At 41.1% G+C, this 24,648-nt stretch overlaps 3 protein-coding genes and 1 long non-coding RNA gene across 7 annotated transcripts; 2 read left to right on the top strand and 2 right to left on the bottom strand.

The window, feature by feature from the left end:
• Positions 1–38: 38 nt before the first annotated feature.
• LOC5503759 (60S ribosomal protein L11) lies at positions 39–3,390 on the bottom strand. Its single transcript, XM_001624653.3, has 5 exons — positions 3,273–3,390; positions 1,946–2,090; positions 1,401–1,550; positions 736–935; positions 39–124 (listed from the first exon to the last, which is right to left on the bottom strand). Exons 1-5 carry the CDS (start codon positions 3,333–3,335, stop codon positions 98–100), a joined length of 585 nt encoding a protein of 194 aa, XP_001624703.2. The 5' UTR covers positions 3,336–3,390; the 3' UTR covers positions 39–97.
• A 55-nt stretch (positions 3,391–3,445) lies between these two features.
• LOC5504989 (phosphatidylserine synthase 1) lies at positions 3,446–24,431 on the top strand. 4 transcript variants are annotated; one of them, XM_048734516.1, is made up of 14 exons: positions 3,446–3,673; positions 4,972–5,066; positions 5,931–5,975; positions 6,082–6,200; positions 6,545–6,703; positions 13,434–13,585; positions 13,706–13,765; positions 17,970–18,051; positions 19,026–19,138; positions 19,562–19,627; positions 20,480–20,579; positions 21,113–21,169; positions 23,061–23,114; positions 23,537–24,431. In XM_048734516.1, the coding sequence occupies exons 1-14, from the start codon at positions 3,483–3,485 to the stop codon at positions 23,822–23,824; spliced, it is 1,581 nt and encodes a 526-aa protein (XP_048590473.1). In that variant the 5' UTR covers positions 3,446–3,482; the 3' UTR covers positions 23,825–24,431. The 4 variants fall into 4 exon arrangements, with proteins under 4 accessions (XP_048590473.1, XP_048590474.1, XP_048590475.1 ...); XM_048734517.1 differs by having other exon boundaries at positions 21,113–21,163; XM_048734518.1 differs by lacking the exon at positions 23,061–23,114.
• Positions 5,875–6,576, bottom strand: LOC125573762. The gene is made up of 2 exons (XR_007314208.1): positions 6,446–6,576; positions 5,875–6,219 (listed from the first exon to the last, which is right to left on the bottom strand). It is a non-coding gene; the product is annotated as an uncharacterized LOC125573762 (long non-coding RNA).
• Positions 7,895–11,049, top strand: LOC5503751 (kyphoscoliosis peptidase). The gene is given in 2 exon segments (XM_048734515.1): positions 7,895–8,853; positions 8,855–11,049. Coding segments are annotated over 2 exon segments (2,481 nt in total). The 5' UTR covers positions 7,895–8,424; the 3' UTR covers positions 10,907–11,049.
• Positions 24,432–24,648: the final 217 nt, after the last annotated feature.

A 24,648-nucleotide genomic window follows, 5' to 3' on the forward strand; every position in this document is an offset into this window, starting at 1 on the left:
AGATTTAGTCATTCACGTTCAATAACTGATTTACAAACTTGGTGTAATTTGATTTATTTCAAACATACAACTTTGTGACAGATGGTACAGGCTGGATTTATTTATTGAGGAGGACACCATCGTACTGCAAATAAAAGAGATAAATTAGACCATCATCAACTAAAAACTCCCTTAATAAAACAAGATGAATAAAAAAATAAAAATCAATTTATTACTGTAGCCCTTGGCTAGCTCTCTCAAGAAAACTACAATCGTTCATCATGATCTCAAACTGGTAAAATATTCATATCAAAGAACATTTTTCTTTCTTATAGACTTCATGGCTGTGTTTGACAACACAATCAAGTAACGGCTGGCTTCCATATGACCAAGGCTAATTTAACTGTATGATTGTAACTGATGGCGTTTTGAAAGCAAAGTTGTTTCCATTTGATTGCACAAGGCCACAGGGTGAATACATGATCACCTGTGATTGAGTGTGATCACATGGAAACAACACTGGTATGCAATTATATAGAAACCAGCCTTAAACATGGTTGTTGTTATTGCAAATTCAATTGTGGATTATGGATATTTTGGTGATGATGTTGCTATGTAATGCCAAACAGGGTTGAATAACAACTGTTTCAACATTCCCATATTTTGGAAACATTGTCAGAGAAGACAGGTCATGGTCTAGTAAGAAGCGTTGCATTTGGTTGTATGTATCAAACAGTAAAAGAAAAAAGTGCATACCTTCTGTTGGAACCACTTCATGGCATCGTCCTTAGTGAGCCTGTGGGGGAAGCCAACACGGCCTTGTTTATGCTTGCGCTTGGAGATGTTAAAGCCAGGGCGTCCCAGGACGACAAAGAAGTCCATGCCATAGATGCCAATAGATGGGTCATACTTGATACCAAGATCAATGTGTTCTTGGATTCCAAATCCAAAGTTGCCTAAAAAGATGGTACACCATATATTGTTAATTATGTGGAAAACTAGCCAGAACACAAATTGGAAACTCCTAAATCATTAACACTATCTACATAGTAGCGTAAATATCAAGCAGACAAAATGGGTGCAGTTCTTCTTCCTTCCTCTTTTCCTTGTTCAACTCTAATTCACAAACGCTACTGTCATTGATCAACAGTCAACTCAATTTTACAATACATTTATATTTTCCTTAGCATAAAATATGACCTCAACATTACTTAGCCTGTGTCTCTTAGACTACTGAAAAGCTCCAGTCACTAAATGTTTTGTACTGCTCAAATATTTCATTTCATAACCATGTTTTATGACTTGATTGATAGTGTCTGATAAGTGTTCACTATAACACCACATACAATGCTATAAATATCAGTTTTGTGGAAAAGCTTCAGGTCCATTGTACTGTAGACGTATGTAAGTGACGCACTTACCAGTGGCAGAGAAACATCCCTTGACAAGCTCATACTCCTTGACCTTCAGGCCCTTCTCTAGGATCTCCTCGGCCTTTGGGCCACGGACAGTGCAGTGAACTGAGATCTTCTCGTTCCTACGGATACCGAAAGACCTGACAGTGTAGCGAGCTGAAACAAAACAATAAAAATCTATCAGTACAGTAGGCATGTATGATGTTTTATTATATTCAAATAAATGTGCCAGCAATGAATGACAACAAAACAAATGGCCTAGAACAAACACAGCTCTTTTCATGTATTGTCATTAGTTGTCGCAAATTGGTACATTTGGAATGGCACATGAAAAGAGCAGTGTTTGTCCTAAGTGTCCCAAGCCTAACAGCTTGGTAGAACCTCCCAACATGGTATAAAAACAGCCCTAATATGGCTAGCACTTTTTTTATATTTTGCTCAAGGGAGAAGTCACCCTAAGTTGGATTTTAAACACTGCTAACTTTTAAGAATGCAGAGCTGTTTAAAAGCTAGGAGATATTGTCCTTATGTAGATTTTAAGCACTGCTAACCTTTTGAGAACACAGGCTGTTGTCCTGTGAGTTGTTCCAGCACCTTAGCTGCCCTGGTCAACCTGTCACCACTTTCGCCGACACAGATGTTCAGGACAAGTTTCCTGATGCGAAGCTCCTTCATGGGGTTCATCTTACCATCAGCCTGATAAACAACCCAAGTTAATTAATACTGTGTTCACTTACTCTTGCACTAAAGTCTGGTGTACACTCTGAATGTTATATTATACCATCAGCATAATATGACTGCCTTAAACACAAGTTTTACTATGCAGTGTTAACTCTAACATTGAAGCTTTTGTCTAACTATCAACCTAATATATGTGCAACATAATTTTTTAAAATTTATCATGGACAACTATTAAAGGAATTAGATATGAACACAGAGATTGTATCAGATTTTGCTCATCAAGTGAGCCCTTCCTGATTTTTGATAATTATTACTCAGAACATTTTTTTGGATTCTAGTGTGAACATTAGGTAATAGGATAAATTATTAGTACATCTATAAAGTGTGTTCATTTTGTTTTTGAGGTGTAACGATTACATGGGAACAAATGTAGAATAGTAGATATGGAAATAGACTATGGATTTATAATTATAAGCCTTGGAAACTTTAGTCATCAAGATCCTAAAATAATGTGTTGAGGATGATAAGATAACTATTATTATGTTGCAATCACAGTGAGATCAATAACAGTATTTCATCTTCTCAAGAAACGAGCCTGAAATGTTTTACAGCCTAAGAGCTAGAGAATGGTTCGGTCTCATAGTTCATAATTGTTTCAAAACAATGTCATTAGATAGATATTGTATATATAAATGCACCAACAGAACATGTACGAGAAATATAACATGGAAAGCGAGTATCAGTTTTCGTTGGTGCGTGTGTGGCACAGCCATGAAAACCCTCACGTGAGCGATTTCAAACTTCCAAAACACTCGTTCAGCGAGTGGGAAATATTTACCCTAACTACTGCGTATAACTTAGACAATAAGGTACTAAAACAGTTCGAATTTACCACCAAAGTCGCACGGTATTAAGCGATAAAAAGACATGGCCGTACGATTGTGGAAATAATCGGTCCAAACAGGGCTATGCGAAAAAACGAAGGTCTCGAAATAAGCGAACGTGAACCATGTAGGAACAAGTTTATAAGGTAAACAGAAGCTGGTGCCTTGTGAAATCACTTAAATACTGAATTTTCAAGACACTTTAATAAATTTTTATTATGAAAATAGGTGTTTTAGCTTTAGATGGCATATAGAAACTCGGATGGAAAAGGATTGAAAATCGTATTTAGTCACAAGTTAGAATTTTCCTTACCACCATCTTGAATGCTGGGTGAAAAGAGGCCGAAAGGAGGGCTGGGGCGAGTGATGTCACCATCGGTAGACCCAGTCTCAAAACCGCGACACACCCCTGGATTTATACTTCATGTAGGTTTTTTCTTATTAGGATCAAAGTCGAGAGGCGATAATACATTAAACATGAAGTACCTGCCTAAACCACAGGCCTATTATCGAACAGAACAAAATGGCGGATGAAAGAACTCACTCGCGGCGGAAGAGGACATTTTCTTCTTGTTCAACCGTTTCTTCCGATGATTACCATGATGCTAGCGAACAAATTGTCGAGGACGTAACGTTAGAGTTTTTCTACAAGCCTCGCTCTTTGACAGCGCTGTCTTGTCTATTTTTGTTTCTAATTTATTCGGCGTTTACAAGGTAGGTTTTCGATTGGGGGCTGAAATATGAATAATTGTTGTTAATTTCAAAACCTGTTCGCTTGCATTTCTATATGTCTTCAACCATTAAGATAATTAATTCTTTACTTTACAGTAAGTCTTATTATGTTAAAATATCACACAATTATACGCTCCTATAAAGGTTTTATAGTGTATTAACTGTAAATTCGAATTTATTAGGCCTTTCGTTTATACTTACCTATATGATAATTTTGCAAGAAGCTACATGAGCAACGGAATTAATAAATGTAAACAAAAAAATTGGCTCCTGTATCACGCTGACATTTTTTGTCACAAACAGGTCTAATGCGACCAAATATCCCTCTGAATTAAAAAAAATATATTTTGAAAAATATATGTTGCTTATATATTATATTCCATTTTTAATGAGCCATTAGTTTGATAAGTTGCGAGTAGCTGTTTCTTGGAGTAAGAGAACTTGTAAATGTCAAAATATGGTATCTCATTAACTGGACTAATACATCCAAAAATGTTTCTGATGAGGTAAAAAAAGTTGAACAATCTGATGTTTCAGTTTTCTTTGTATATTTCTTGTGAATGGACGTTTTATGTATTTCTTTGACAAGTTTGAGGTTTCTCGGAATTATAAACAGAATGCTGATAAATTGACATGATTATTTACATTCTAAAGCTCTCAAATCAAATAAGGGGGATCATATTATCTGCCATATTATCTCTTATACTATTTGAAAATATTGAAAAAAAGCTGATTATTTTTTCTAAAACATTCAAAAATAATTTTACCAAAAAGGCAAAGTGAAACTCCAAGGATTAGGATGCTAAAATTAGTGGGTTTAAGCTGAGATAAAAACAACAACAAATACTGTGAATTATTTTCTTAAATTCTTACTTGGATAGCTGAAAGCATTTCAGTATGTGTCAATTGTATACATATTTTTGTTTATTAAAACCATTGGGTTGTTTATGGTTAGTTTTTAGTGCAATATCTAATATTTTACTTGAACCATCTTGCTCAATACTTTCATATTAGTCAAATTTATCAGATTGTATTTTCCATTTCATCAGAGTTTGAACCTTTATCTGATTCAGTCATGAATGCATAAAAAACTTGGAAAAAAGTTAATCACTGTAAAGTAATCAAATTACTTTATTTAATGTATTTTAAATAATATACATAGGAAACATGACAAACAACTCATTTTTCTTGTTGAAATAAAAAAAATACTTCTCTTTTTACAATACAAATCAACTAAGGAGTGTTGTTATGGTTTTTATTTATCTATTTTCTCATAACAGAAATCCAGATGCAACTCGAGATGAGAATATATGGAGTGGTGTGGTGTCGCTTATTGTTGTTTTTCTCGTGCTTAGTCTATTGGTTATGCCAAATGGTGAGTACTTCTGCCTTTTCTAGTAATAGTAGGAACTTATCCCCACTACAGCAATGCTATTTGATTTGTGTTTTTATACCAAATGCTACAAAAAAATGTCTAGCTGGAGGGGAGCACTTCCATTAAAAAAAAAAACCCAAGATGAGGGTGACTATCAGCAAAATCAATTTTGACCCTAAGGGATGGCAATTTGTGTGTGGTTAACAACAGTCTTACCCCTAAAAGAAATGTAGCATGTTTGGCATGGTCGAAGCAATTTTTAACCCTGAGATATATCATTGCCGCTGGCAATAAAGTAAGAGAATTGAAGCACTCTCGACAGTTGACTGGTTATTTACTGTAAAATAAGTCTCAAGCAATGGGACCACCTATTAAAGTGTGAGAACCTCCTAAGGAATAGCAGAATCAAAAGAATCTTTGAACAACCTCAAAGGGATAGCATAAAACCTTGTATGGAGATTGAATGAAGAGTCCTCCAGACCCAGACCCAGACCCAGACCCTCTCCCCTGGGGGGTCTACCTTAGACATGTTGGCAAAGGATCAGATAAGCTACCAAAGATCAAAATAAGCTTTACTAAGAAGGTCTGAGTACATTTTTTTTACACTTCTGCGAGAAAAATCACAAATAATGTGGAAAACGAGTCGAAGATTCAGAAATTGTCAAATTGTGCAGATCCGCACCCTCTGCACCATGTCAAATGCATCTGTCAACTTTTATCAACTTGTATCCTGTTCATTTCTGAATACCACCCTCCTTACCATCCATCCCCTCCTGCTTTACAATGGGTAACAGTATGGTCTTCATGCCATATGCTATAAAAATAATTTGTTTATTTTGAATTTGCACTTGGTACTTTTCACAGGTCCCTTCATCAGGCCCCATCCTGCAATATGGAGGCTTGTTTTTGGTGAGAGTTGATTTCTCTATTTGTAAATACCCTTGCAGATCTAGCTATTGGCTTAAAATATTTTTTAAAAAATGACTAAATCAGAAGCTGTTTGCTTGTTGTTCAGGTTGCAGTGTCCTGTATTTGATGTTCCTTTCCTTCTCGCTGTTCCAAACACGAGAGGACTTCAGGAAGATTTTATTCTTTTTTGATCCTGAGCTGATAAAGGCAGGGCCTGATACTGAGGTGAGTTTGCCAGGGTTTTCTGAAAGGGGAAAATAAAGGAAAAGTCTAAGTCGTACTTGCCCTTCCCTGATCATTTTTATACAACAGTTAAATACAATAAAATTTGCATATAGGTTATGGGTTTGAATGTTGTGAGCCTCTCTGCAAGCATTTAAATGTGTAGCTTTGCTTATGTATAAAGCATAAGCCTTTCATCAGAGTATAACGGAAATATAAGCTATCACTGCAAGCTACTTGAGATATACCTTAGTGAAAGTATCGTATAAATCCTCCATTATTACCACCACCAATCAGAGTCTTGGTGCAAATCCATTTGTTGACTATTCCTATTCTTTTTTCTCAAGGAGTATGCAGTCAACTGTTCTCATATTACAGTTCAGCGCCTCTGGGGTGTCTGTGATATCTTTGCCTTTGCCCATTTCTTTGGATGGGCCCTGAAGGCGATGCTGATCAGGCATGCAGGGCTGTGTTGGATGGCGAGTATCACATGGGAGGTCACAGAGGTAAGGCACGCTTTATGCACACAAATAGACAATTCCTTACAGTCCAAAAGTGGAGAGTGCAATAGCTGTAGCAAATATGTTTTGTCTTGGTAATATGGTGGAGCAAATCTCAGTCATTCTATTGTATTAGCAGGGTAGGGGCAGTTTTTGTGAAACTCAAACTCTATTGGGAAGGATAGACGGAGGGTGTTGATAGATATGATCCTGAATGCTAGAAGAAGGATCACCGGAACTTAAAGCCGCATTGTCACCAGTTTACTTCCGGTGGTCCGACGGAAACTTCAACAAAAGAATCTATTAGAATCCGAGATATTAAACAGGCCATCCACTCTAAATTTTCAGTCACATCCTCAAAGAAACTTCCAATAGACACACTGCTTTCAATATTTTGAAATATTTTTCGCGTTTTCCGTTAAAAATCATCGGAGATTGTTAAGTAATCGACCGGAAGTAAACTGGTACACTGATACACTGATACAGAAGCGTTCAAAAAGTATTAGGGGCACTGATTAACATGTAAAAAAGAGGAAATGAGAAGATTTCTGACAGTTAATGCTTTGTTTATTTTTTTTATTTAGTTTAATTAATTGGGTGCTTAAAAAAGTAAGCTTACAGAATATTGTATATTAAAAACGTTTTCATCATATTTGGTATTAGAGAAATTTAAAGGTTTTTCACAAAATTCGTTAACTTTTTTCCCTGAGTTTCTCAAATCGTTTTGCTGAATAAACTCCCTACAGATTAGGAAATTGTTTTGTGGGGAATCGCCTATGAATGGCAAAGCTGAGTATTTCGACCTCAAGCTTTGTCATCACGTTTATGCACAGGCTTACCAACCTCTCAGTCTGTCTCCAGTCAATACCAGTGACTAGCTCGAGTATTTTTACGATTGATCACCTCCTGTAATTGTCCTATAATTGTCTTATATCCTAGAATAAAGGTCACAGTAAACTCTTATTGCTTTGTGATGTGTATTTATTCAGAATAAGCGGTATAACGCGTAATCCCTCAACTACTCAAACGTTAGAAATACCGCTTATTCTGAATAAATACAATCACAAAGCAATTAAAGTTTACTGTGACCTTTATTCTAGGATATAAGACAATGATAGGACAAATATACAGGAAGCGCGGTGATCAATCATAAAAATATTTGAGCTAGTTGTTGGGATTGTCTGGAGTCTGACTGAGATGTTGGTAAGCCTGTGATTTATGGTGTTTATTAAGCTCGAGTTATGGTAACCATAGAATCGCATTCGAGCGTTGCGAAATTAATTAAATACAAGCTCGTTTTTGTTCTAGAGAATAAGTCAAGCATGTTACAATAAGCGATGCGCTCTATAAATATCAGCGAATACACTGCGATGACTCAATTCACTCGGAAACAATGAGATAGGACAACAAAGTGTTGCTACTGGCAACGTAGACTGATGAATTGAATAATCACCTCGATCGAATATTCACAGCATTTCGCGGATTTTCTCCTCATGAAAACGTTATTTTTATTCACGTATTGAGCCCGTATTGGGACTGGAAGGTCTATACACGTTTGGAGGATTAAGTTTTTCCCTGAGTTGGAATCTTTTAAGAGCTTCTCCGAAGAAACACGACGGATTGATTTTTGTCGTGTGTACACGATTAAAGGGCTTCCGTTTGTATGTCCACTAAGAAAAGGCCAAGAAAAGGGTCAAGTTGAATTTTACATCTGAGAACTTGTAAATATGGGATGTGGCTCGTCGCAATCGGTTGCTGCCGAAACGCCGGCGTCAAACACCCGTAATGGCGGAAAACCCTTAAACAACAACGGCAATGTCGCAGACGCGATGCCTATAGACACGGCTCCACCAGCAAAACCGGAGGTCGAACCCAAGGCATCAAACAATCTTAATGGCGAAAAACCCTTTAACAAAAACGACAATGGCGTAGACGCGAATCCTATAGACACGGCTCCACCAGCAAAACCGGAAGTCAAACCAGGCGATAGAGTGCACGTCAGGGGTTATGTGGGTACTGTAAAGTTCGTCGGTTGTACTTCTCTAGGGGAGGGGGTGTGGGTAGGAATTGCTCTCGACAAGCAGCAACCACAAGGCAACAGCGGTTCTCACCAAGAAACGAGCTACTTCCAGTGTCAGCCGAAGCATGGGTTATTCCGCCCGTCCAGGGGTCGTGCACCCTCACTCGGACGTCGACATGATCTCGAAAACATCCGAGATATCGCCGAACGCGATTGTTTTCATCCAGACGCGAATGAAGCGAATGTTGGCGGGAATGCGCCTTCGGAGACTTGTCGAGCGGTCGGGATTTGAACGCGAAATCGACAAACACGTGCAAAACACTCCCGCGAGCGCGACGGCCAGCATAAACCAGCTAAGTGACTATCTTACGGAATGCTTCAGTACCGACCGAGAAAAGGCCTTTGCCATTTATCGCTGGCTCACTTTTAACGTTGCTTACGATGTTGATGGTTTTTTCGGGAGGAGCGAGAAGAAGAGCACCTCTGCGGAGGATGTGTTGAGCTCTCGTACATCGGTCTGCGCGGGCTATGCGTCGCTCTACACTGCACTGGGCGAAGCCGCTGGCCTCGAGATCCATAATGTTTCAGGCTACGCCAAGGGCTACGGCCACAAGCTTGGTCAGCGGTTTGAAGGCGTAAACCATGCGTGGAACGTGCTCAAGGTCGACAACACGTGGTATGTGAGCGACGCCACCTGGGGTGCAGGGTTTGTCGGGGATGACATGCTCTTCACAAAGAACCCGAACACGTATCGATTTCTGCAAGTCCCCGACGAGGCCATCTTCGACCACCTCCCGGAGGAAGAAAAATGGCAGTTCCTTGATCCAACGATCGATAAGGCTTCGTTTGAGCGCTCGGCTAAGCCCTCGTGTGAGATGCTAGAGATGGGAATAGAGCTGGAGAGTCATAAGGACTACGCTTACGAGACGCCAACTGACACCATAGACATGACTTTCTACTGCCCAGGGCGCAAGATGCTCTTGATGGGCAAAGTCAAGACGAGCTCAGGACAAGCCTTGGAGGGGCGGGAACGGGTACGGCTCCGTTTCAAAGGTTTACATCAAATTGAGATGCGCGCGCAGTTCCCCAATGCAGGGACGTATAAAGTCGAGGTATACGTGGTAAAAGGCGAGAATTCCTGGAATCACGGCGTCAGTTATGAAGTCACTGCCAGCCAGGGGTGTGGATGGAACTGTGGGGGGTACCCAAAGGTATCCAATGCGTTGTACGATCACGGATTTACCCTTGAGAAACCGCTGGAAAATATTCAGACGGACGACGGTCGGGCGGAGGTTGTGTTTCAATGCACTAGCACAAATTTTTCGCATTTGATAAGTCGAATGACTAGAGAAGATGGCGGGAAGTTAGCAACAAGCGCAGAGCCATGCTTCTCTATGCTAACCGATAAAGGCTTCGTGTTACGCATCCACGCACCTGAGCCAGGGGGGTACAAACTCGACATTTGGGGCTGCACTAAGGGGGAGGGCTCAAATGTCTTCCTATGCACCTACTTTGTGAACTCAAATGCAACCAAGCCTCCCACAGGATTCCCGTATGTTCACCCGCGGTTCTTTGAATGGGGAGTAAAACTAGTGTCACCGTGTGAGAATATTTATAGCACTGACGGGAAGGCTGTGGTAGAGCTGGAGTTGCCTGGCGTGTCTAGTGTTAGCGGTTATTTGAAAAGGCGCGAGGAGACTCTCCATAGCTGCACCATGGTAACCGGAGATGGCGAACGAAAATTAATCCAAGTGCACACGCCGGAAAAAGGAGAATACGAATTGAATATTTTCGCAAAGAGAACCGGTGAAGAGAAAAACACCTTCCTCCTAAGATACATAATAAACGCGACTCAGGGGACTGGGCCGAACCCAGGCTTCCCCGTACTTTCCAACGCTTTTCGCGAGCTCGGTCTACGCTTATTGGACGACAACGAGAACATTACCATTTCTGGTGACAGCCTCACTCTCAAGCTAGCCAATCCTAAGCAGTTAAAAATCATTGCTAATTTGAAGGACAGCGCTGATCAAGTGGCTGCTCAAGGTGCGTGCGAGAACTCAGATGGTTGTGCCATCGTGACATGCGCAGTAGAAAGGGCAGGAAAGTACGACCTGCAGCTGTTTGGAAGTCAGGAGGAAAACTCATCGTATATGTACCTCTGCTCGTTCAAAGTGCTAAAAACAAACTAAACCACGCGATTTGGACTGAATTGAGTGTATCATTATTATGTGTGTAATTATTATTTATTTTCAGAGTATTGATTGGAATGTGCCTTACGAAATATATCAAAAAACATTTGTACATTCATTGAGATTATATATTCTTATAATAAGGTATGTTGCACGAGACATCTACTAGATACATTTACTGTTTAGGGCTGGTATAAGGGAGACAGGGTAAGTGGGATTCAATTCCTCGTTGACATTTTGGATCGTCTCGGTATTGCGGGAGGAGGTACACTTTGTTCCACGGTATTTCATCAGCCCCCCCCCCCCAATTCTAATTAATGAATCTTCAAATACTATGCTTTTTTCATATGATACCTATGACTGCGCACCCCCCTCCCCCAGCCAATTCCTGGGTATGCGCCTGCTCATTTACATAATACCATTTGATTTGTAGTTTTTAAAGTGTGTTTCCCGTTGTGTAGTAGTTCTAAGATCAATCACTGCTTATGGATATAATTATTTTTATGACTCATGACGATGGCAAGTAACACTATGATCACCTCGGATTCTCGATTACTAGCAAAATTCCTTCGAAAACAATAGATGGTTCTAAATTTCCCTCATGCGTTAATGATAAGGGGGATTTAGTTTCTAAATTTCCCTCATGCATTCATAATGAGGGGAATTTAGAAAAAGACAAAAGAATCTTAACCCATTGACTCCTGGCTTTTTTGGAGCTGAATTTACAAAAAAACAGACTGAAAACAGATACCTCCCCCCCTATTCTGAGTTTTATACAGCCCGTAAAAGTCAAACACAGCTGCACCTAGTCAGCGGTATCCAAGCTTTCCAACAGTGCTTTGCGGTCCCCACTTTTAATCCCTCGTCGTTGTGCTGAAGCCAGCACAAGTTGATGGTTGCTTGTATTTTTCATAAAAAATACAGCTATGAGCATATTAGGAGAGTGTCTCAGGACATCATGAAGTCTTTTGGGGCATAATTGAGTGCTTTGCTTATGGATATTTGCAAGCAAAGGTGGATTAGTGATGATTTTTTCTTGTTTGGCTTTACCTGGATGAGAAAATAATTTTCTAATGAATCACTACAGCTCTCCTAAATGCTGTCTTTTCTGAAACCAAATTGATTCCAAAATTGCTTACACTGCTATTCTGGGTCTGTATGACGTGGAATTGATTTGTTTGGCTTCGGGGTGAAAAGACTTATAAAAAACCATCTGACTTTGGGGAGAGGAGTGTTGACTGGCCCTCCCCTCGTGAATTTTCCCCTGGATCTCCCAGAATGCTTTGCAATACGTAAAGACATTTTCGTGGTTGTACAATCCTTCAAGGAATGGACATTGTGTTTTGAGGCCAAGGAAATGTACCTGGAGGATCAGAATAAAGGTATCTATTTGTGTCTTGAGCTGTGTTTGCTGGTCTCTCTCCCTTGTGTGGTATTTTGAGCGTTTTATTGAGAGGGGTGATTCTGCTTTTCTCTCCTTGTTCGATTTGAGATTTGTCAAAGAACCTGTGCTATTATTTGGCTTAAGAGTAGATGCCAACACCTTGGTTGGATGCATATCTGCAAGACCATTTATCCCTTAGACTGATGCCTGAGTATCTTCATCTTGTTGTGTTTATTTTGAATTTATGAATTTTTTGGGTTGTGGGTACTTCCCAAAGCCGGTACAGGCCGGTTGAGGGGTCAATGTGTCTAAATTTTTCGTGAAAATGGGGTGGTCTCTAGAGCGATAAAGAACAATGCGTATGCAATGCCCTGATCCATTGAACCGTGTTCGCTCATCCAACCTAATACTACTCGTAGTCGCGATTTTATTTCCTCGGTGATCATGGTACTACAAAGTTATAGCATTGCATCTCGTGGAATTTAGTGATTAAATGTCCCCTCAACCTCGGGATGACTAGTTAAAGTCCCTCAGCCTGCGGCGTCGGGACTTCGACTAATCATCCCTCGGTTGCGGGGACAATTAATCACTAAATTCCCCTCGTGCTAGCTATAACTTATAATAAACTAATCTCATCAGCTACTCACATTTTCCTGTATTTAGTTGGAATACGACGATTCACATGCTATTTTTCGATAGCAGGCCCATTTGCCATTTGCTATGACACGTATTTTGATATTGGTGTCTGACAATTGTGTTTATTTTTATTTGTGTTTTCTTTCAACGGTTGATTTATTGTGTGTGCAAGGGCGGTAGGAACAGTGATTGTTAGTCTAAATTCTGATAATAAACCACGAATTTCCCTCTTATTTGGCTAAAATGTGCCTTATTTGCGACGCGCTCTCCGTGTTTAATTAGAAAACCGGTCTAGTTACGTTGCGTAATCCGAGCTACTACCCCGTGGCGCTTGAACGGTCCCCGACGCGCTAGCCGAAACGTGCCCGAGTTTTAAAACATAGCGTGGGATGCAGATAACTCAGAATCCATTGTTCTACAATTTCCAATGCTCGTAGAAAGCGCATCAAAAAACAAGATGTGTGTTTCTCTTCGTGATTCTCTGTAATTTTGTATGTTTTTTCTCAGGTGTTCTTCTCTCATCTGTTGCCGAACTTCAAGGAGTGTTGGTGGGACGCATTAGTTCTTGACGTTCTCATATGTAATGGTCTTGGAATCCACTTCGGGCTCTACGTCTGCAAAAAACTCGAGATGCGAAACTACCACTGGGAGAGCATCAAGTAAGCGGGGGGTGCCTTTTCCGTGATACTTCTATAGTATGTGAAGCAAAGGCTCTTTGCTAAAGAAAAAAGCGTTGCCACGTATTGTGACATATTGGGTAACTGTCTTTCTTTAACCAGGGACATTCACTCAACATCAGGAAAAATCACTCGCGCTGTGATGCAGTTTACGCCTGTGAGGTACTTAGTAGTATTGGAACAGCACCATGAATCCGTCTGCAAAGAAAGCACAAGAAGCTGGGGAAAAGTAGAGATATGCCATGCGCGCATGGGTAGAAGGCTAAATAAAAATAATGCCCCTTCCCGTTTTCAAACCCTTCACCAGTTCGCACATGGCCAAATCGCTTGTCTCCTTCACGCTTTGTGCTTGCTACGGAGGCTATCATCGCACTATCATCATCCTTCATCAGCTTTTTTATAATAATCGCCAGAAACATCATGGTCCTTATAAACGACACCATGAACACCTTTCTGCCACCACCACTATGATCATCACCACCACCAATATCATCACCACCAACATCATCACCACAACCATCATCACCACAACAATCATTACCACCAACATCATCACCACCAACATCATCACCAACAACATCATCACCACCAACATCATCACCACAACCATCATCACCACAACAATCATCACCACCAACATCATCACCACCAACGTCATCACCACCAACATCATCACCACCAACATCACCACCACCAACATCATCACCACCAACATCGTCATCACCAACATCATCACCACAACAATCACCACCACCAACATCATCACCACCACCAACATCATCACTACAACCATCACCACCACAAACATCATCACCACAACCATCACCACCACAAACATCATCACCACCACCAACACCACCACCAACATCATCACCACAACAATCATCACCACCAACATCATCACCACCAACACCATAACCACCAACATCATCACCACAACAAACACCACCACCAACATCATCACCACCAACATCATCACCACCAACATCATCACCAACAACATCACCACCAACAACATCATCACCACATCCAACACCACCACCAACATCATCACCACCAACATCATCACCACCAACATCACCACCACCGACATCATCACCACCACTAACATCATCACCACCACCAACATCGTCACCACCACCAACATCGTCACCACCACCAACATCGTCACCACCACCAACATCGTCACCACCACCAACATCATCACCACCACCGACATCATCACCACCACCAACATCATCACCACCACCAACATCGTCACCACCACCAACATCGTCACCACCACCAACATCGTCACCACCACCAACATCATCACGACCACCAACATCATCACCACCACCAACATCATCACCTCAACCATCACCACCACCAACATCATCACCACCACCAACACCATCACCACAACAATCATCACCACCAACACCATAACCACCAACATCATCACCACAACCATCACCACCACCAACATCATCACCACAACCAACACCACCACCAACATCATCACCACCAACATCATCACCACCAACACCATCACCACCAACATCATCACCACCAACATCACCACCGACATCATCACCACCACCGACATCATCACCACCACCAACATCGTCACCACCACCAACATCATCACCACCACCAACATCGTCACCACCACCAACATCATCACCACCACCAACATCATCACCACCACCACCAACATCATCACCACCACCAACATCATCACCACAACAATCATCATCATCATTACTATTGATCAATTTTATCGCTATCACTACCACCACTAACCATTATAACTGAGGGAATATCGCCAACATCATCACCACAACAATCATCATCACCAACATCATCACCACAACAATCATCATCATCATCACCAACATCATCACCACAACCACCACCACCAACATCATCACCACAACAATCATCATCACCAACATCATCACCACAACCACCGCCACCAAGATCATCACCACAACAATCATCATCATCATCACCACCATCATCACCACAACCATCACCACCACCACCATCATCACCACAACCATCACCACCACCAACATCATCACCACAACCATCACCACCACCAACATCATCACCACAACAATCACCACCACCAACATCATCACCACCACCAACATCATCACCACCACCGACATCATCACAACCACCAACATCATCACCACCACCAACATCGTCACCACCACCAACATCATCACCACCACCAGCATCGTCACCACCACCAACATCATCACTACAACCATCACCACCACAAACATCATCACCACAACCATCACCACCACAAACATCATCACCACCACCAACACCACCACCAACATCATCACCACAACAATCATCACCACCAACATCATCACCACCAACACCATAACCACCAACATCATCACCACAACCAACACCACCACCAACATCATCACCACCAACATCATCACCACAACCATCATCACCACAACAATCATTACCACCAACATCATCACCACCAACATCATCACCAACAACATCATCACCACCAACATCATCACCACAACCATCATCACCACAACAATCATCACCACCAACATCATCACCACCAACGTCATCACCACCAACATCATCACCACCAACATCACCACCACCAACATCATCACCACCAACATCGTCATCACCAACATCATCACCACAACAATCACCACCACCAACATCATCACCACCACCAACATCATCACTACAACCATCACCACCACAAACATCATCACCACAACCATCACCACCACAAACATCATCACCACCACCAACACCACCACCAACATCATCACCACAACAATCATCACCACCAACATCATCACCACCAACACCATAACCACCAACATCATCACCACAACCAACACCACCACCAACATCATCACCACCAACATCATCACCACCAACATCATCACCAACAACATCACCACCAACAACATCATCACCACATCCAACACCACCACCAACATCATCACCACCAACATCATCACCACCAACATCACCACCACCGACATCATCACCACCACTAACATCATCACCACCACCAACATCGTCACCACCACCAACATCGTCACCACCACCAACATCGTCACCACCACCAACATCGTCACCACCACCAACATCATCACCACCACCGACATCATCACCACCACCAACATCATCACCACCACCAACATCGTCACCACCACCAACATCGTCACCACCACCAACATCGTCACCACCACCAACATCATCACGACCACCAACATCATCACCACCACCAACATCATCACCTCAACCATCACCACCACCAACATCATCACCACCACCAACACCATCACCACAACAATCATCACCACCAACACCATAACCACCAACATCATCACCACAACCATCACCACCACCAACATCATCACCACAACCAACACCACCACCAACATCATCACCACCAACATCATCACCACCAACACCATCACCACCAACATCATCACCACCAACATCACCACCACCGACATCATCACCACCACCGACATCATCACCACCACCAACATCGTCACCACCACCAACATCATCACCACCACCAACATCGTCACCACCACCAACATCATCACCACCACCAACATCATCACCACCACCACCAACATCATCACCACCACCAACATCATCACCACAACAATCATCATCATCATTACTATTGATCAATTTTATCGCTATCACTACCACCACTAACCATTATAACTGAGGGAATATCGCCAACATCATCACCACAACAATCATCATCACCAACATCATCACCACAACAATCATCATCATCATCACCAACATCATCACCACAACCACCACCACCAACATCATCACCACAACAATCATCATCACCAACATCATCACCACAACCACCGCCACCAAGATCATCACCACAACAATCATCATCATCATCACCACCATCATCACCACAACCATCACCACCACCACCATCATCACCACAACCATCACCACCACCAACATCATCACCACAACCATCACCACCACCAACATCATCACCACAACAATCACCACCACCAACATCATCACCACCACCAACATCATCACCACCACCGACATCATCACAACCACCAACATCATCACCACCACCAACATCGTCACCACCACCAACATCATCACCACCACCAGCATCGTCACCACCACCAACATCATCATCATCACCACCAACATCATCACCACCACCAACATCATCACCACAACAATCATCATCATCATTACTATTGATCAATTTTATCGCTTTCACTACCACCACTAACCATTATAACTGAGGGAATATCGCCTTTGTTTAACGTTAAGGGCTTTACATAAACAGGTGAAATGTTTGTTCTAGCTGGACACATGTTCGCTGGATGGACCCGAAGTGCTCGTACATGCGCTACTTTGCTATTTCCCAACTGCTGATCGTCTCACAGGTGCGTAATTGTTATCAACATATCATGACAGAAAACGCCGATAATTTAATTGAAAAAGAACACCACTCCTAGAAAGTGTACCATCACTCTAGTAAGAGTGAAAAGTGTACCATCACTCTAGTAAGAGTGAAGAGTGTACCATCACTCTAGTAAGAGTGAAAAGTGTACCATCACTCTAGTAAGAGTGAAAAGTGTACCATCACTCTAGTAAGAGTGAAAAGTGTACCATCACTCTAGTAAGAGTGAAAAGTGTACCATCACTCTAGTAAGAGTGAAAAGTGTACCATCACTCTAGTAAGAGTGAAAAGTGTACCATCACTCTAGTAAGAGTGAAAAGTGTACCATCACTCTAGTAAGAGTGAAAAGTGTACCATCACTCTAGTAAGAGTGAAAAGTGTACCATCACTCTAGTAAGAGTGAAAAGTGTACCATCACTCTAGTAAGAGTGAAAAGTGTACCATCACTCTAGTAAGAGTGAAAAGTGTACCATCACTCTAGTAAGAGTGAAAAGTGTACCATCACTCTAGTAAGAGTGAAGAATTCCATTTAAACGTCTGTACTCATTTCTCCAACTCCGTTTCCTCTGGCTTTTGCCTTAATTGACTTTTTTAAGATTACTAATTTGAAAATGCTCTTTTGAGTGGCAGCACTTAATTTTGATGAAATTCGTTTTAATTCTAAGAGTAGTGAACATGCGGCCATTTTTGGAAGGGTCTAAATTTTACTCATCTATGTCATATTTGTACCGTACCATACCCTCTGTTTAAGGGCCCTATCAGCCACACCTATGTTATTGTTTACTCAAAATTGGAAAACAAATATAAACGAAAGTATATCAAATTCAATCGAAAATATTGCAATCGCCAGAAATTGATGCTGTTTCAGACTTGGTCATTTGCTAGGATGACACTCCATGATGGTGGCAAACGGAGACTATTTAGTTTTTACTCATGTTAATTTGTTTTCTCTTTCAGGTGGTAGAGCTAAACACGTTTTTCCTGAAGCACATCTTGTACATCCCCACGCGGCACTGGCTTAACTGGTCCCGGATCTTCCTCATTAGCTTGGTCGTCGCTCCTTCACTTAGGTACTGGGGTAAAAAAAAAAAACAATTCGACTCCCTTTTTTCTATACAGTGCTGAAATTTACAAAAGTGTTAAAACACTTGTTTACTATCGCTGCTCTCTTGTCCAATGTTGAAGAATGCGCTCAGGAGTGAATTAAAATGTTATCGAAATTGTTTTTGATGATTGTATTTACCCGCGCTGTAGTTTATTATGCTTTGCTTCGCAACGACTTGTGATATTTATTTTTTTTGTTTGCTCTCACGAAATCCAAAATTGCCAGATAAATCCTAGATCAACTAACGTTCTTGGAACATTTAATGACGAGGCGGTATTTTCGATTGAAGTCGTATTATTTAAAGTTGTATTTTATTTTTTGACACTTTTTTTCTAAAGCAGTTACGAATATAGAGTGCAACCATCTTTTCCTTGTTGTACGTTTTCAGGCAGTACTACAGCTATGTGACTGACACGCGGAGCAAGAGGGTCGGAACACAGTGCTGGGTCCTCATGTGAGTACAAGTAAAAAGCGAAGAATGCACACCAAAGAAGAGTGTGCACTTTTTTCTTTATAATAAAACAAACAATAAGAATATTGTCATCCTCAGAGGGGAGATATCATAAGCCTAGATACCACTGGCGCACATGCGCATGCCTTATCCCGTAGTATCCTATCACGGAGACGCACGGAAAAAGTCATACCTTTAGTGGGTTGATGCCATAAGTAAGGGTTAGATAAGGGTGCAAGTGTTCTACGGGATTTTGGGCACGAATTTACAAAAATCTGGTCGAGTGGCAGTGATCATTTTCTAAGGCTGATTTACTGTCTTCGCCCTGTGTGATTAGACCATCTCCGATTAGACCAGATACGATAATATAAATAGCCGTCCAGTTTCGAATTCCACATTGGACACACTGACTAAGGACGCATAAATACAGTGCGAGCCTCTCGGTTAGAGGGAATTTTTTTGTGCCAGCGAGAATGCAAAATCTTCTCGAATTCTTCGTGATCTTTTGTGGATATTCACGAAACTTTCGCCTAAAACCAAAGCTGGCACTGTATTTATGTATTGGTGCCCATGAGCAGATGGTATAGTAGAGACATGTCTTAACACGATAAACGGTACGGCACGAAAATTTGAAGCGGACAGATTTTATAAACTAAAGATATTACGGCGACGGGCACATGTCTTAACCTGTGTATCCTACCAGGCTGGCGCACGGAGGCCCACTATTTGCTACGATCGCACAAATTTCCCTATCGTTAAAAGTTAACGATCACTCGTTTTTTACAAGATAAGGAAAAGCTTTGAAAAGTGTTATAGTTGACTGTGGTTCTAACCTTGTTGATATCATTTTTGTAGTGCGATAACCTTGATGGAATGCCTGATTTGTATTAAGTACGGATTGGCACTTTTCAAGAAAACTGAGATGACACTGATCGCGATGTGGCTGCTCTTCCAGGTACGGGGTTTCATTTATTTATTAATTTACGGTCCGCTCATCAATCCTCCTCCACTTAGGATTAATACTCCTCCGCTTAGGATTAATACTTTACATTCAGCCACCCCCCCCCCCCCCCCCTACTACCCCCTCTCTCTCTCCAGCAGATACAAGGGATGACTGAGGCTGGAACGTAGGGCTCAAAGTTCATCATTTTTAATAGACCGACTTGGGGTTCTAGTCGCACAACTCAGATTCACGGAACCAGATTCACGTAATTACGACCTGTTGATGCGTTTTGTCGTTCGTTCTTATCTTTCAGTCTCATCCCCAATCGCAAATGCGACCCCTTGGTTGCTTTGAGCCCTGGTCCCTTAAACAAAATTTAATAGCTAAGGCAATGGTTTATAATATTGCAGTATTTGTTTTCTGTTCTTATTTGTGTGGAATATATTGATCTTTTTCTTTATATCTTTTTTCTATATATATTTTCTCATTTTATTCCATTGATGGTTTAAGTCATTTCCCATATTTCATAGCTTGTTTCATTGCAGATGCTCCTCTGTATGGGTGTTCTGTATTTCATGGTCATGACCAAATCCAAGGTACAGGTCAGCCGCTAGCACGTTTTCTTTTCACCACAAGAAGTAAAGGAATTTCCCCGTTTTCCTCTATACAAAATAAAAAGCACGATACGGGTGGTTCACATAACATTCGAACGATTTAAAATCAATGTTAGAAATGCTACCCTGATGACGTCTCTTGTTTTCCTGGGGCCGTTTCCTAGAAATCAGGTTAGAGCTAACACACGGATGAATACGATATTTGATTGGATAAAAAGGGAGTTCGTTCCTGGGTTAGCGTTAACTTGATTCCTAGGAACCCGGCCCTGTGGGTCGTTTCTCAAAACTCCGATAAACTCGGAAACCCGGAAAGTCATCCGGTGAGCCCCCGATCAACACTTCGGGTGTTTCTCAAAACGCCCGCTATTTTCGAGCCCGGAAAAATCCCGGTAACTCGCCCGGTAACTTACGGGAGCTCAAGAGCTCCCGTTAAATTACCGGGAATTACTTTTAATGCGAAAATTGATACCCAAAACGATTTTTCCTTAATATTTTCAGCTGAATTTATAGATCAACCATTAATCTTGAATTAGCCAAGTTGAAATATCCAATTTGGTGCTTTTTTTCCGATTAAATCTCGCCATTTTCAAGTTGTGTCGAGTTGCAGTGAGTTTTCATCACTTGAGGAAACCATTCCACTACCCGATAAGAAGTGAGCCAATCACGGCTAACATCATTTTATGGGATTCCCCACCAGCCAATCAGGTTTCTTTTCTGTCAAATGATTTGACATTTAGCTGTCACCGTGCGCCGAAAAAGATGTAAACAACTTTGCGAAAGTATTGGAAGTTTTGCTACAAAATAATACTTTATCTACTTGTTCTTTGACTTTTTTCGAAAAGTGCAGATGCCACAGCAGTGTTTGGGGTACCAGTTGTCTACTGACATCGACAAGTCTACGATTTTATTGATATTCAATAATTATTTAGCCAAACTATTCATTAACTCTTAAAAATTATAATTTGCTTATCCCACAGCAGTGTTTGGGGTACCTGTTGTCTACTGACATCGACAAGTCTACGATTTTATTAATATTCAATAATTATTTAGCCAATCTATTCATTAACTCTTAAAAATTATAATTTGCTTATCGGAAACCCGTAAACAACCGGGAAGCTACCGCTAGCTTTGAGAAACGCTCTTCCTCGCCCGGGAAGGTATCCCGAAAACTTCTCCCGGTACCCTAACGGTCCCGGTAATTACCGGGAGTTTTGAGAAACGACCCCCTGGACGCTTTTACAAAACGCGCAGGTACCAAGTACCGTCACGTCTGAATACTCTCATACTTAGATCAGACTAGTATTTCTAACCATGCAGGCTTATAGAGGAATTAATCACGTTGCTTCTGAACACTCTCACATGAAGGGATAACTGGGAGCAACCGAACGTACCGTAAATTCTTATAACACTCATGATACGTCAGACTCGGATTTCGCTTATTATTGGACGACTAACTGTAACCCTGACATACACCTATTTCAAATAACGTTGTCATTGCAAACGGCAAATGGCGATTGTCAAATGGCAGTTCTACGACCGAAAGGACCCATGGATCCCAAAATATTTGTTCCGGATTCAGAAAAATATAAATAAAACATACGACTGTCCATTTAATGTAATTAATATATGGTTCTGACATCGCTTGAGTTTATTTATCACCTTTATTTTTACAAATAATCACTACCCATAAACACCGTTCGGTTGTAGAACTGCCATTTCGCAATTGCCATTCGCTGTTCGCACTGACAACCTTTATTGAAATAGGTGTATAACAAATATGAATCTGTTACTGATTTTTCTAAAGCCTTCAAGTATAAAATATATAATAACATTGAAAAAATCTAAACTCCTAAACACCTAAATGTTGAAAACTCCCCAGGACGGGAAAGTAGTCAAGGCAAAAATCATGGAAAAAGTGCGATTCTTCAAAAAGGTGAAACAATAAAATTTAAATAAACTGAATAATGAATGAATAAATAAATAGAAAACTGAATAAATAGATAAACAATAAATGTGATATTAACATGCCCTGCGTTTCAAAGGTGTCTTTGGAAAATTTGTGTTTCGTATCTTTGAAAAAGCACGTTCGCAAACACTCTTAAGATTCGTCTGTTATCCCGGCTATGAATCTTAACTTAATTCTGCCTCCAAATTCTTGCTAAGAGGGAGAAGCTCCCGCTTTCGCCTTTGCATTTTTACACAGTCACCTCAAAGTCTGCAAGTTAAAACTGCTTGCTACAACTTTGATATTTAGTCATGCAAACGCTGGTAAACAAATGTTGAATGAAGTTTCTATAATGGAAAGTATAGTGCTCTCCTATCTATCGATGATAACTGATTTGCTGTATTTCCCAGTTTGGAAGAAGAAAAGAGCTCGAAAGTATCCCGGCCGACGACCCGACTTCCAAGACTATTCATTATCTTGTGACCAACGGCCATCACATGACAGAAAACGGCGACACGGCCAATCAGGGCGCTAGTAACGGTCACGTGAAGAGCAAAGAAGCCAAGGATTTGACGAATGGCGTCGACTACCTGATCCCACCATCCCCGGACCACGGATCATCGCGCAAGCGCAAACCCAAGCAAAACGACGGCATGACAACGAGGCTACGCTCAAGGAAGTCTCAGGCGGGAGTTTGACTGCCCTTGCCATGCACGCCTGGGTACAAGTTAGACTCTAAGTTGGCCTGTGAAGTCACAAGCCGCCATGCTGGGAATCAGAATCAGAATCAGAGACATTGCGAATAGTTCGAACAGTTCGTGATGCATTTCGTTGATTTTGACCTGTCGATAGCGATTGACAGTTTTGTTCACGTGACCATTATGCGATGTGAACGCTAGTGTTTTGTATAACTGATTATTGATTTTTGATTAAGATGACACTTTATTAGATTTCACCAATTGTCCTTAGTTTTGTTCCAATCGACCTAGTATTTTATCAGTACAATATCAGACAGGTATAGATAATACAATCAGAGACAATATAATGTAACCTGACTATCGAAGACCATCATGCACATAGTCAATCTCATCAAATGTGTTTGAGATTCCAAATTATAAACATATTTTAGTTTTTTTGTGTGTGTCTGTTAAAGATAGCTGCGTTTTTTTCAATGTGTATTTAAGATGTAATTTTCGGTTTCTTTTTTCAAGTTGTACTACTGGTAACCGTATTATGTTATCAGGGCTTGTATATTTTTCTCTCAGTTATGTACATATTGGAAGTAAAAGTGTATTGTACGACTGAGTTTTGTGTCATTTTTTTGACAAGAAAATAGGCGTATAACGAGGTACCTCGGCCCTCTCGGTGTTTCATGGTTATTAAAGATGACGTAGTAAAGTATAAGCGTACTTATTGCTCGAATACGCGCCCTGCCTAAAGGGAAAATATGACTAAAGCGCCTCGCGTAGAATTGTTTCACTCCATGTCGAGAGGAACTGTACGTTAGAATGAAAGTCCCAAA

The sequence above is a fragment of the Nematostella vectensis genome, chromosome 11 (genome assembly GCF_932526225.1).
Source record: "Nematostella vectensis chromosome 11, jaNemVect1.1, whole genome shotgun sequence".
NCBI classification, from domain to species: domain Eukaryota; kingdom Metazoa; phylum Cnidaria; class Anthozoa; order Actiniaria; family Edwardsiidae; genus Nematostella; species Nematostella vectensis.

Excerpts from the sequence above, each read along its gene's own strand:
- LOC5504989 (XM_048734516.1), top strand. The coding sequence starts at position 3,483 with ATGGCGGATGAAAGAACTCACTCGCGGCGGAAGAGGACATTTTCTTCT. Across the intron at positions 6,704-13,433 it reads TCACATGGGAGGTCACAGAG|GTGTTCTTCTCTCATCTGTT; the intron begins GTAAGGCACGCT and ends GTTTTTTCTCAG. Across the intron at positions 23,115-23,536 it reads AAGTGCGATTCTTCAAAAAG|TTTGGAAGAAGAAAAGAGCT; the intron begins GTGAAACAATAA and ends TGTATTTCCCAG.
- LOC5503759 (XM_001624653.3), bottom strand. The coding sequence starts at position 3,335 with ATGGTGACATCACTCGCCCCAGCCCTCCTTTCGGCCTCTTTTCACCCA. Across the intron at positions 2,091-3,272 it reads ACCCAGCATTCAAGATGGTG|GCTGATGGTAAGATGAACCC; the intron begins GTAAGGAAAATT and ends GTTGTTTATCAG. Across the intron at positions 1,551-1,945 it reads ACAGCCTGTGTTCTCAAAAG|CTCGCTACACTGTCAGGTCT; the intron begins GTTAGCAGTGCT and ends GTTTTGTTTCAG.